Consider the following 9,167-nt stretch of genomic DNA (forward strand, 5'->3'; position numbering starts at 1 on the left):
ACGCAAACCAACATTCAACCTATTTGTCAAGTCTCATCATCTGTTTGCGAAGTGATCACTAGTCGGTCGCTGTGTTTTAGTAATAACTGTATCTGTCTCTCCCGGTTTTTGGCCAAATATTTAATTTCTTCTAGGGATCAGAAATGTTTGCCTTAGTCAACCGAATCCTTGACTGGTTTAAAAGTCTATTTTGGAAAGAGGAAATGGAACTAACATTGGTCGGACTACAATATTCAGGCAAAACGACATTCGTCAACGTTATCGCGGTATCTCATCTTTGATGAATCATTCTTGTTATTCTAGCACAATTAAAACATCCCATGTCTCTTAAAAGTCTGGACAATTTAGTGAAGACATGATACCTACTGTTGGGTTCAATATGAGGAAGATTACTAAAGGAAATGTCACTATCAAATTATGGGACATTGGAGGCCAACCTCGGTTCAGATCTATGTGGGAAAGATATTGCAGAGGTGTTAATGCAATTGTGTAAGCAGTGTTTGATTGTAAGAATTTTGTAGCTGAATTAAGCTTTTTTTTTAATTATTATAGGTATATGGTTGATGCAGCTGATCACGACAAAATTGAAGCTTCCCGAAATGAACTACACCATTTGCTGGATAAACCGCAGCTAGCAGGCATTCCTGTTTTAGTGCTAGGCAATAAGAGAGATTTACCCAATGCATTGGATGAAAATGGACTGATTGAGAGAATGTGAGTAGAAATACAAAAATTTATGTAATCTGTAAGTGAACGTGGAACTATATGTGGTGTCTTTTCACAGGAATCTGTCAGCCATCCAGGATAGAGAGATCTGCTGCTATTCAATCTCATGCAAGGAGAAGGGCAACATTGACATCACACTACAGTGGCTGATCACACATTCCAAGTCGGGCGGTACCCGCTAATATTTTGAGGCTAAAAGAAAAAGACAAGAAAGAGCAAGAGCGATAATTGGTCAGTCATATCAAATGCAGCCAACTCAGTACAAGATCAAATCCTCTTGTGCGAATCCGACTCTTTTGTGTTATTATTATTTTTTTCTTTTATTTTCTTCCAAATGGAGCTCTGCTTTGTCTGTGAAAGCCCGAACAACCGGTCGCAATTAACTGCTGATTCTCTTTTTCGACGGAAACACGTCGTTTCTTGATTATTATGATACATTTTGTCGTACTCCACACCTAATTCCTCTTTTTTAAATTTTTTTTCCCTCTCAGATTTATCAATGTCGCACTGTATCCATTTTTTCGCCTTTTCGGTAGATTAAAGAAAATTTAAAAGGTCTGCTATAATGCTTTTGATTTTTAGTGGTTGAATAGAAAATCGATATATTATACACCATGGAACGTGCACAATTTGTAGGGTTATCATATTTGACAGGGTACATCAACATTTCTGGGGTGGGGTAAAAGACAAAAACATCGCAGAGGTGAGGGGAAAAAAATAATTTTTTCTTTGATACTATTTATTTTTACTTTTTTTGGCACCTGAAAAAAAAAAATTAACGAAGCTGGATTGAATTCATAAAAAGGGGATTTAAAAGTGAGGTCCGGGGAACTGGGAGGAGGTTTTGAGCCACGAATAGATTGACAATTATCAGAACTCTAGACGCGTGTGTAAGTTGATTGAAAAAAAAAAAAACCAACAAAAGGATTCGACGTCCCTGATGTGAACGGAGAACGTATGTTTGGATTGTATGTGTTTGTAAAAAAGGTACAAATTATAAACTAGGTTGAAATTTGTTAAAAACAGAGAACATAAGACTTTACGTCTCTGACGGAACAATTAAGGGGGCAAAAATAAAGGCACGCCAAACCCATCCGACCATTGGAGAGAATCCGTTCTTCCTTAAAAAAAAAAATAAAAAATTCTGGACTGGACATGCTGAACGCCAACAGATGGCTTATTACTGACACGCGTGTTATGGGAAATAAAAAAGGAATTTTTTAAATTGTGTGGTCAAGAGAAGGATTTTAAAAATGCACCGAATCGGATCAAAACACGTTTGTGTGTGTGGTTTTTACCATCGATGATTTTTGCGTGTTTTGTGTGATCATGTTTGGATGTGTGTGTTTGTGTGTGTTGTGGTAAAATTTGTGTTTGTTTGTTTTTTAAATTTACAAAGTGGTCGGGGTAGTAAAATGGCACTGGGAGAGAGACGCTTGGCAACGGCAAACGAGCGTGCGCAAGCGCTTGACGTTTCCACTGCCACCGGATGGGGACGAATGGATTACGGCTGGTGAGGAAGCGACGGATGATTCCGTCGAACACGGTGACATGGAAACGGAGGAGGGAAGACCGGAATCGATCCCCATGTTGGCATCGGCTGACAAGGGTAGCTCTTCCTCGTCGTCCGGCTCCTCGATCGAGAGCCGCGTGAACGGGATCAGGGCGTGATCTTCCGGCTTATTGCTGTCGCTGGCCGACAGATGGCACGTACAACGTTGAGGACTTGGCGGATTGAGCTGTCGCTCGAAATCCAGCAGCTGGCCCATAAAGTTGAAGTTGGGCGAAATGTTGGACTTTTTCCGGCGCACAAAGTCATACGCGTCGTTCAAACTCATCGACATTTTGTACATCAAATAAGCCTAGATTTTTTTTTTTTTTTCCAGGGAGAAGAAAGAGAGAAAAAAAAAAAGTGGGGGGAGAGCAAAGTTAAAAAAACAATTATTGTTGGAACGATTCCCAAACGAGTTGTTTATCTGTCAACTCACCACTGTGATGGTGACGGAGCGAGAAATTCCGGCCAGGCAGTGGACTAGAACGCCTTCCTGCCGCTCTCGAGCTCCATCTAATGGAAAAGCAAATCAAAATTAAAGACGATGATAAATCTCTCCTCGGAGCACGCGCACGACCTTGTGTACTTTGATGGAAATATCGATTCACAAAAGATAAAGGACGGGGAAAAAAAAATTTAAAGGGAGAAAAAAACAAAAAAACTTGTTGCCATGACAACGGCAGCTGAGCAGGAAGCAGAAATCCTGTCGCTCTTTTTCGCATACGCTTATGCAGCTGCACGGATGTAAACATGGCAATGCTTATCGATTTTTTTTTCCTCTCCTCTCTGACATTTCATTTCTGACACTTGTTCAGTGAAATAAGAAAATCAATGACAAGCTCAGTCGCCATTAGGAGAAGGGGAGAAAATAAATGAAAAATACGGGACTGTAATTACCAATGAAGCCAATGGCGGAAGGGAAGAAACTGGCCAGATTTTGACTCCAATGATCCGTGATAGGAATTTGCAAGTACTGGATCGTTCCGGAATCCTCGAAAACGTTGGGCAAATTGGGTGTCACATTGACCACGTACTATTTTTTATGAACATGAAAAATAAAAATTAATTTTCTTCGCACGTGTGCCTCTCATTTATGAAAACTTACGCGAATGCGATGTTTATCAAGGGCGTCACAATCGCGGGAATTTTGGGCGTTGCCCAGAAACAGGTGAGGAAGGATCTCGACGGGGAAACCTGGATCGGCCAACGGATCCATATCATTGATGGGGATCATGCCTCCCAATTGTCCCGTCAATCCAATGTCGGCCGAATCGAGGGCGACGTTGTCCAGCAGCAGCGGCGGAAGCGGCTCAGATTCGAGGCCGAGTCGAAGTCCAACGCTCAAACCCAAGCTGAAGCCGGAACCGAACTCCGGTGGTCCGACCAGCATTCCGTTCTCGTCATCGACGCGAATCTCGCCAGACTCCAAGGACGAATCGGGCCGTTCTTCTTCCGAATCGGAGGCGGACCGCGATCCGAGCGAGCCCGGTCGTCGATTGTTCAGACTCAGTGGGCGGACGACACCCGCCGTCGACCTCAAGCCTTCACCTCCGATGCGCAAGTTGGGAAGGACTTCACTCGGGTTGGCCGTCTCCGATTCCCGCGTCACGCACCATTCTGGGTATTTGTTCCGGAATTCTTCCACACCTCCTAATGAATGAATAATAAATCAATCTAATTAGCATTTTCATTCTTTTGTTTCGTAAACGATCGCGCGTCCTTTTGTTTGATTTACTTTCGATCTATGAAAAGCCATCTGTTGGTGGTTAACGTCACTACTCGGCTAAAATGCTCAATAGTCAACATCAATTAACTTGACGTTGTTTTTGTTCTGTTTTTTTTTTTTCTTCAAAAAATGGAAAAAAGCCAATTGCTAACGATAAGAAGGTCGTGAGTTTCCCCAACAACAAAAAAATCATTGTTTTGAAAATGGAAATTAAACAAGATGGCGCTGCGTCAAAATGAGGTTAGGGGTCTTTCTCTCTCTCTCTCTCTCGCTCTCCGTCTACGTATAGGGGAAAATGCTTTTATTTTAGAAAGCGCGCGTAGTCTTGACAAAAGCCAAGATTCTTCTTCTTCAACTTCCCCCCTCCACACCCAACGAGGACGATGGAAGGAAATATCCCCCGCTACGCACGCCTGTTCTTTGAAATTTTCTTTTCCCTTCTCAAAAGGAAAAAAAAAAATAAATAAAATGGTGCCTCCATTTTTCAACTCTCAAATCTTTTTCAATGAACAATCGTTCACGTTTTTTTTATTTTTCTTCAAGTCCTTGAACGCCATCAAATGTGCCACACCGCGTAAGAGCTTGAAGGGAGAAAGAAAAAAGGAAGGGACTTGTTTTGGGCGCCATTCAGACTACGAACTCCTCCCCCCTCCTCTTTTTTTTTTGTTGTTGTTGTGATAAAATACACACACAAAAGGATCGAGAACTCAAAAAGGCTTTGGGGTAGTTTGCGGATCGTAAACGGTTCGCGAACCGCACGCCTCGTGTGCTGTAAGTTGAATGGATTTTGGGAGGAAGGGATGGGGAGCAGACGGCGGAAATGCAACAGTTTCGTCACCGTTTTTTTTTTTTCTGTTTTGTTTTTATTTGCAGACCAGTGAGTTTCGATTCAGTTGAGAAAACGAGGTCAGATTTTGTTTGTTTGTTTGTTTTTTTTAATATTCTATACACCCAACTTCCTTTTAGTTTTGTTTTAAATGGTAAGTAATGAGTTTTCAGTCGCGTTTCAAGGATTCGTGTTCATTTCTCTCTCTCTCTCGTCTAAATCACGATTTCGAAAGAGAGAGACCCATGGAAAAAGTGTGTGTGTGTGTATGAGAGATCCACCGGAAGTCGGTCTCTCCCCCTTGGGCTGTCAAAAAAAAAAAACCTTAACTCCCTGCCGTGTGTTTTAAGGACGTCCCGAGGGCCATCTGTTTCATCCTTATCTTTAAAAAAAAAAAATGGAGGATTTTTTGTTTTGTTTAAACCCCAAGATTTCCGGTGAAACTTGCGGATTACGTTTTTCTTTTTTAATTTTTAATGCGGCATTGTTTGATGGGAAGTGGGGTAAAAATAAAAAAAATAAAATTGGCGATGAAAGATAGTACATGTTTTCACCGGATGTTGTACGCCCATGTTTTGTTTTTCTTTTCCCACAACGGCGCCATTTTGTGCCGATTTTCCACGACTAGTTATCGATGCATCCGTCATATCAGAAAGGCGGGAAAAGGCAAAAAAAAAAAACGAAACTTCCGTCGAAACAAAATGGCGCGGGTCGAAAGTCTACACCAGCCGATAACAAAACAAAAAACAAAATGGGTTCCGCCATTGAAACTGTCTCGATTCATTTTGTTTCCTTCTCCATTAAAAAAACGAAAAAACATACAAAAAAAATATGTCACCTTGAAGACAAACGACTGGACAGCCGTCCTGAATGAGCGATTTGCGTAGAACGGAGACAATGTCACCGACTCCTCCGCACAAGACGAACGTGTGTTGTTTCTTGTTGTTGGCCGATCCGCCAGCGGAAGCGGTGGGCAGGAAGGATCGCGTTTTGGAGCCGTCCGTCGCGTGATTGTTGGACGATTTGAGAACGGAGCTGATGGTGACTTTGCCTCCGGCCAGCCGTCTCAACATGATGGACGGCAGGGACAAGTGAACGGCTCGGCGGATGTGGCATTCGCCGAAATCGGCCGCCGAACGACAGTCCAGCAATGTTAACACGTCGGCTTCGACAGACGCCGATGGATTAGCTGTTGCGTCGCGAAGTTGGGCCCACAACCCATCGGCGCTAATCACTCCGTCACCGCAATCTGCCATTTCAGACATGGCCGGCATTTTCACCATCACAAATGTTGTTTGGGTTTTTTTTGATTCTTTTTCTTCCGTTTTTTTTTGTGTTTTGTTTATGCTTCCAGATGTAAAATCCACACACACACACACACACAAGCACAGGAAAATGATTTTCTGTTTCTTCTTTCAAGTTCCAGTTTGCTTGGGAAGGGGGGAATGAACAAATCTGAACGGGCGTTTTGACGACACACACACACACACACTGAAATAACAAACAAAACGAAGGGTGTTTTTTAGATTGTATACACACACACACACTGGCGAGAGAAACACTAACAATAAATGGTGTTTTTTTTTTTTTGTTGTTTTGGGATATCTTTTTCGTCCCACTCAAAAAAAAAAAAGAATAAAATAAAAGGAAAGCGTCCGTTCTTCGTCAGAGCTGCACTGCGATTGACTCTCTACACTCTGTAGCCTCTGGGTGAAAAGCCTTTTTAGTCCGGGCTTTCAGTAGCGGTGGCGCTAGTGTTCGTCCGGTGGGCGGCGTGGCTTGGATAAGAGGCGAAATTCGGGTGATAGGGGAGGGAGGGGGGGTCCTCATAAGCGATGGGTGGGCCAAAAGAGATGGAAACAGTAGACTCTGGAGGGGCAGGAAAGGCCGTAGAATGAAAGAGAACCTTGATAAGATGGCAGCACTGTCTAATGTTCTTTTTTTTCTCGCAATCACCGAGATCGGAACACACAATGTTTCCTTTTCTTTTTCTTCTTTAGACTTTTTTCCAACGTATTTTCTTTCATTTGGATGTTGTTTTGTTTTTTTCTCCCGTCGTTCCGAATCGGGCGGGGCTTCAGTTGTTCTCATTCACTCGGAGAATTTTTTTTGTTGTTGTTTTTTTGTTGTTGTTGAAACGAGTTAACCCAGCGACAAATAACAACAACGAAAAGATTGGGTAGCAAAGCGATGAATGGAGGCCACGAACAGGATGTTTGGTATGATTGGAATGATATGCAAATTCAGCCTCTCTTCTAGTCGTCTTCGTGACGGGAGAGAAAACTGGCCCGGGAGTATAGAGAGAGAGAGAGAGAGAGCCCAAGGTGAGGACGTGCGGCGGCGCCCAGTCGCCAACCTGGCGCCCATTCTTTCACTGCCGGACAAGACGGGGGCGCCTTGTGTATGGCCCGTAATGTATACACCTGGGCCGTGTCCTCCGACCAACACAAAATAAATCAATTGAAAAAATGAAAGAAATTTGGGGTTTTTCTTCTCGTTTCGACATGACCATATCGGGTACGTAGGGATGGTTAACAACACACAGGAAGTTGCGTCCATTTTTCTTCCCTTTTTTTGTTTTCAATTCGAAAGCAAACGTTTGCTGAATTGAAAGAGTAAAAGATGGGATAAATAAAAAATGAATATATAATATGATTTCTGTCTTACGAATGAACGTGACACGTTAGAGGAGTGATTGGTAAATGACCTTGCGTGTCAAGGTGCGTGTGCGCAGACTGGATCAATAGTCCACTTCCGGTCTCCCACCCACCGTTCGAACATTCATGCGTATTTTATTCCCGAAAATGCTCCACCCCGTTTTCCCGCGCTTTCATTTTTGCGTATTTATTTTTTTATTTTCGTGCTTTACACATAAACACATTTTAAAAAAAAATTATTCCGTTCTTTTTTTTCTAATTTGTTCCCTCATTTCACGAATTTTTTATGCACCACATTTGCCAATGAAAAACAAAATCTCGAACGCACGTCTGAATTTTGGTTTTTTGGCAAATGTATAACAATGGCCTCGGAAAACACCATTTTCACGGTGTTATGCAGTTTGTGTGTGTGTTTTTGTTCGTGTCTTCGCCATGAATCAAATGATTGACGAACGTCGTCAACGCTTGTCATCATCCGGCTAAAGACCCCGCGCTCAATTCCGCCTCTTACCGCCCTCCGCTCTTCCCACGCATTCTCCCATTGCCTTCCATCCGCTCGTTGGATTAAGAGTTTCGGAATACATATACTGTATATATATATATATTTGCTGTATAGCTCCGCGTCGCGCGTGTGTCTGTGTGTAGGTGGGACAGTAGGGATTTTGACAAACAAATAAAAAAGAAAAAAAAAAAAAGATGGGAATGGAATAGAAAGTCTATGTTGTGTCTGAATGGCGGGCGGGATCCGTTTAAGTTCAAGTCCCGCACTGCTGTTGGCTTCCCTTTGGTGTGTCGTCGATCAATATATACCTTTTTCTTTTTTCTTTTGAGGCAGAGAGAGAAGCTCCCGCAGTTCTCGTGGCGGCCATGTTTGATTCACGCCTGATGACCTTGGCAGAAGGGGAGGGGCCACAGCGTCCCCGAAGTTCCTTTATCCCGTTTTTCTTCGGCGTGCGTTTCGCGTGAACGTGTGTGTGTGTGTGTGTGAGAGAGAGAAACGCTCGAAGCGCCGTGCGGTGGCTGCAATTTCATTGATCAATCCCGCCATCAAGGCTGCCCACGCCCGTTTTGGACGAATGGGGAGGAAGGGTGAGCGCGCATCAACACCCAACCCTTCCCTTTCAATTCATTCACGGACTTTTATATTTTCATTCAACAAAAAAAAACGTAATATACGTAACATATAAATAAAACAACAGTGAAAAAAGGGGGGAATAAATCAATGATAGTCTCACCATATCAAAATGAAAGATGCGTGGGCCCTTTTTTTTGTATTCGATGCGTCATTTTTTGATACATGAAACAAAACAAAAGACACGGCCCGAATGATGATTGGACACAAGACAATCGATAGTTTGTAAATTTGGACCATGTACCCCCCTCCATTTGCTTCGTGAAATGTTCAATTCACGTTTTTTTATTTCTTGTATTTTAATTGGACTATATTGGCATTATTAGAACGCTACTATAGCAATCAAACTATAGGAAAACGAAGGCCGAATTTAGAGAATAAACTTAGCAATGAATGGATTAACTGTACACGCAGTTTAGGGAGGACGGACGTCCGTGATGGAAGGCAATCTGTTTTAGTTGAACGAAACGTGAGTGGCATAGAAGATATAAATTTCCAGTCCATGACGTGTGCGTGTGTGTTTTGTAACGATCGATAACAGTTTTGTT

General features: G+C 42.6%; 2 protein-coding genes and 1 long non-coding RNA gene across 3 annotated transcripts; 2 read left to right on the forward strand and 1 right to left on the reverse strand.

Annotated features, from left to right (window-relative positions):
- The first annotated feature begins 7 nt into the window (after nucleotides 1-7).
- LOC116923016 (ADP-ribosylation factor-like protein 8B-A) lies at nucleotides 8-1,284 on the forward strand. Its single transcript, XM_032929541.2, has 4 exons — nucleotides 8-266; nucleotides 335-489; nucleotides 553-714; nucleotides 785-1,284. The coding sequence occupies exons 1-4, from the start codon at nucleotides 144-146 to the stop codon at nucleotides 906-908; spliced, it is 564 nt and encodes a 187-aa protein (XP_032785432.1). The 5' UTR covers nucleotides 8-143; the 3' UTR covers nucleotides 909-1,284.
- A 27-nt stretch (nucleotides 1,285-1,311) lies between these two features.
- LOC116922848 (dual specificity protein phosphatase 9) lies at nucleotides 1,312-6,523 on the reverse strand. Its single transcript, XM_045174586.1, has 5 exons — nucleotides 5,669-6,523; nucleotides 3,384-3,928; nucleotides 3,176-3,311; nucleotides 2,715-2,791; nucleotides 1,312-2,588 (listed from the first exon to the last, which is right to left on the reverse strand). The coding sequence occupies exons 1-5, from the start codon at nucleotides 6,111-6,113 to the stop codon at nucleotides 2,118-2,120; spliced, it is 1,674 nt and encodes a 557-aa protein (XP_045030521.1). The 5' UTR covers nucleotides 6,114-6,523; the 3' UTR covers nucleotides 1,312-2,117.
- Nucleotides 4,182-4,718, forward strand: LOC116923126. Its single transcript, XR_004394376.2, has 2 exons — nucleotides 4,182-4,475; nucleotides 4,548-4,718. It is a non-coding gene; the product is annotated as an uncharacterized LOC116923126 (long non-coding RNA).
- Nucleotides 6,524-9,167: the final 2,644 nt, after the last annotated feature.

Source organism: Daphnia magna, linkage group LG5, assembly GCF_020631705.1.
Source record: "Daphnia magna isolate NIES linkage group LG5, ASM2063170v1.1, whole genome shotgun sequence".
NCBI classification, from domain to species: Eukaryota; Metazoa; Arthropoda; class Branchiopoda; order Diplostraca; family Daphniidae; genus Daphnia; species Daphnia magna.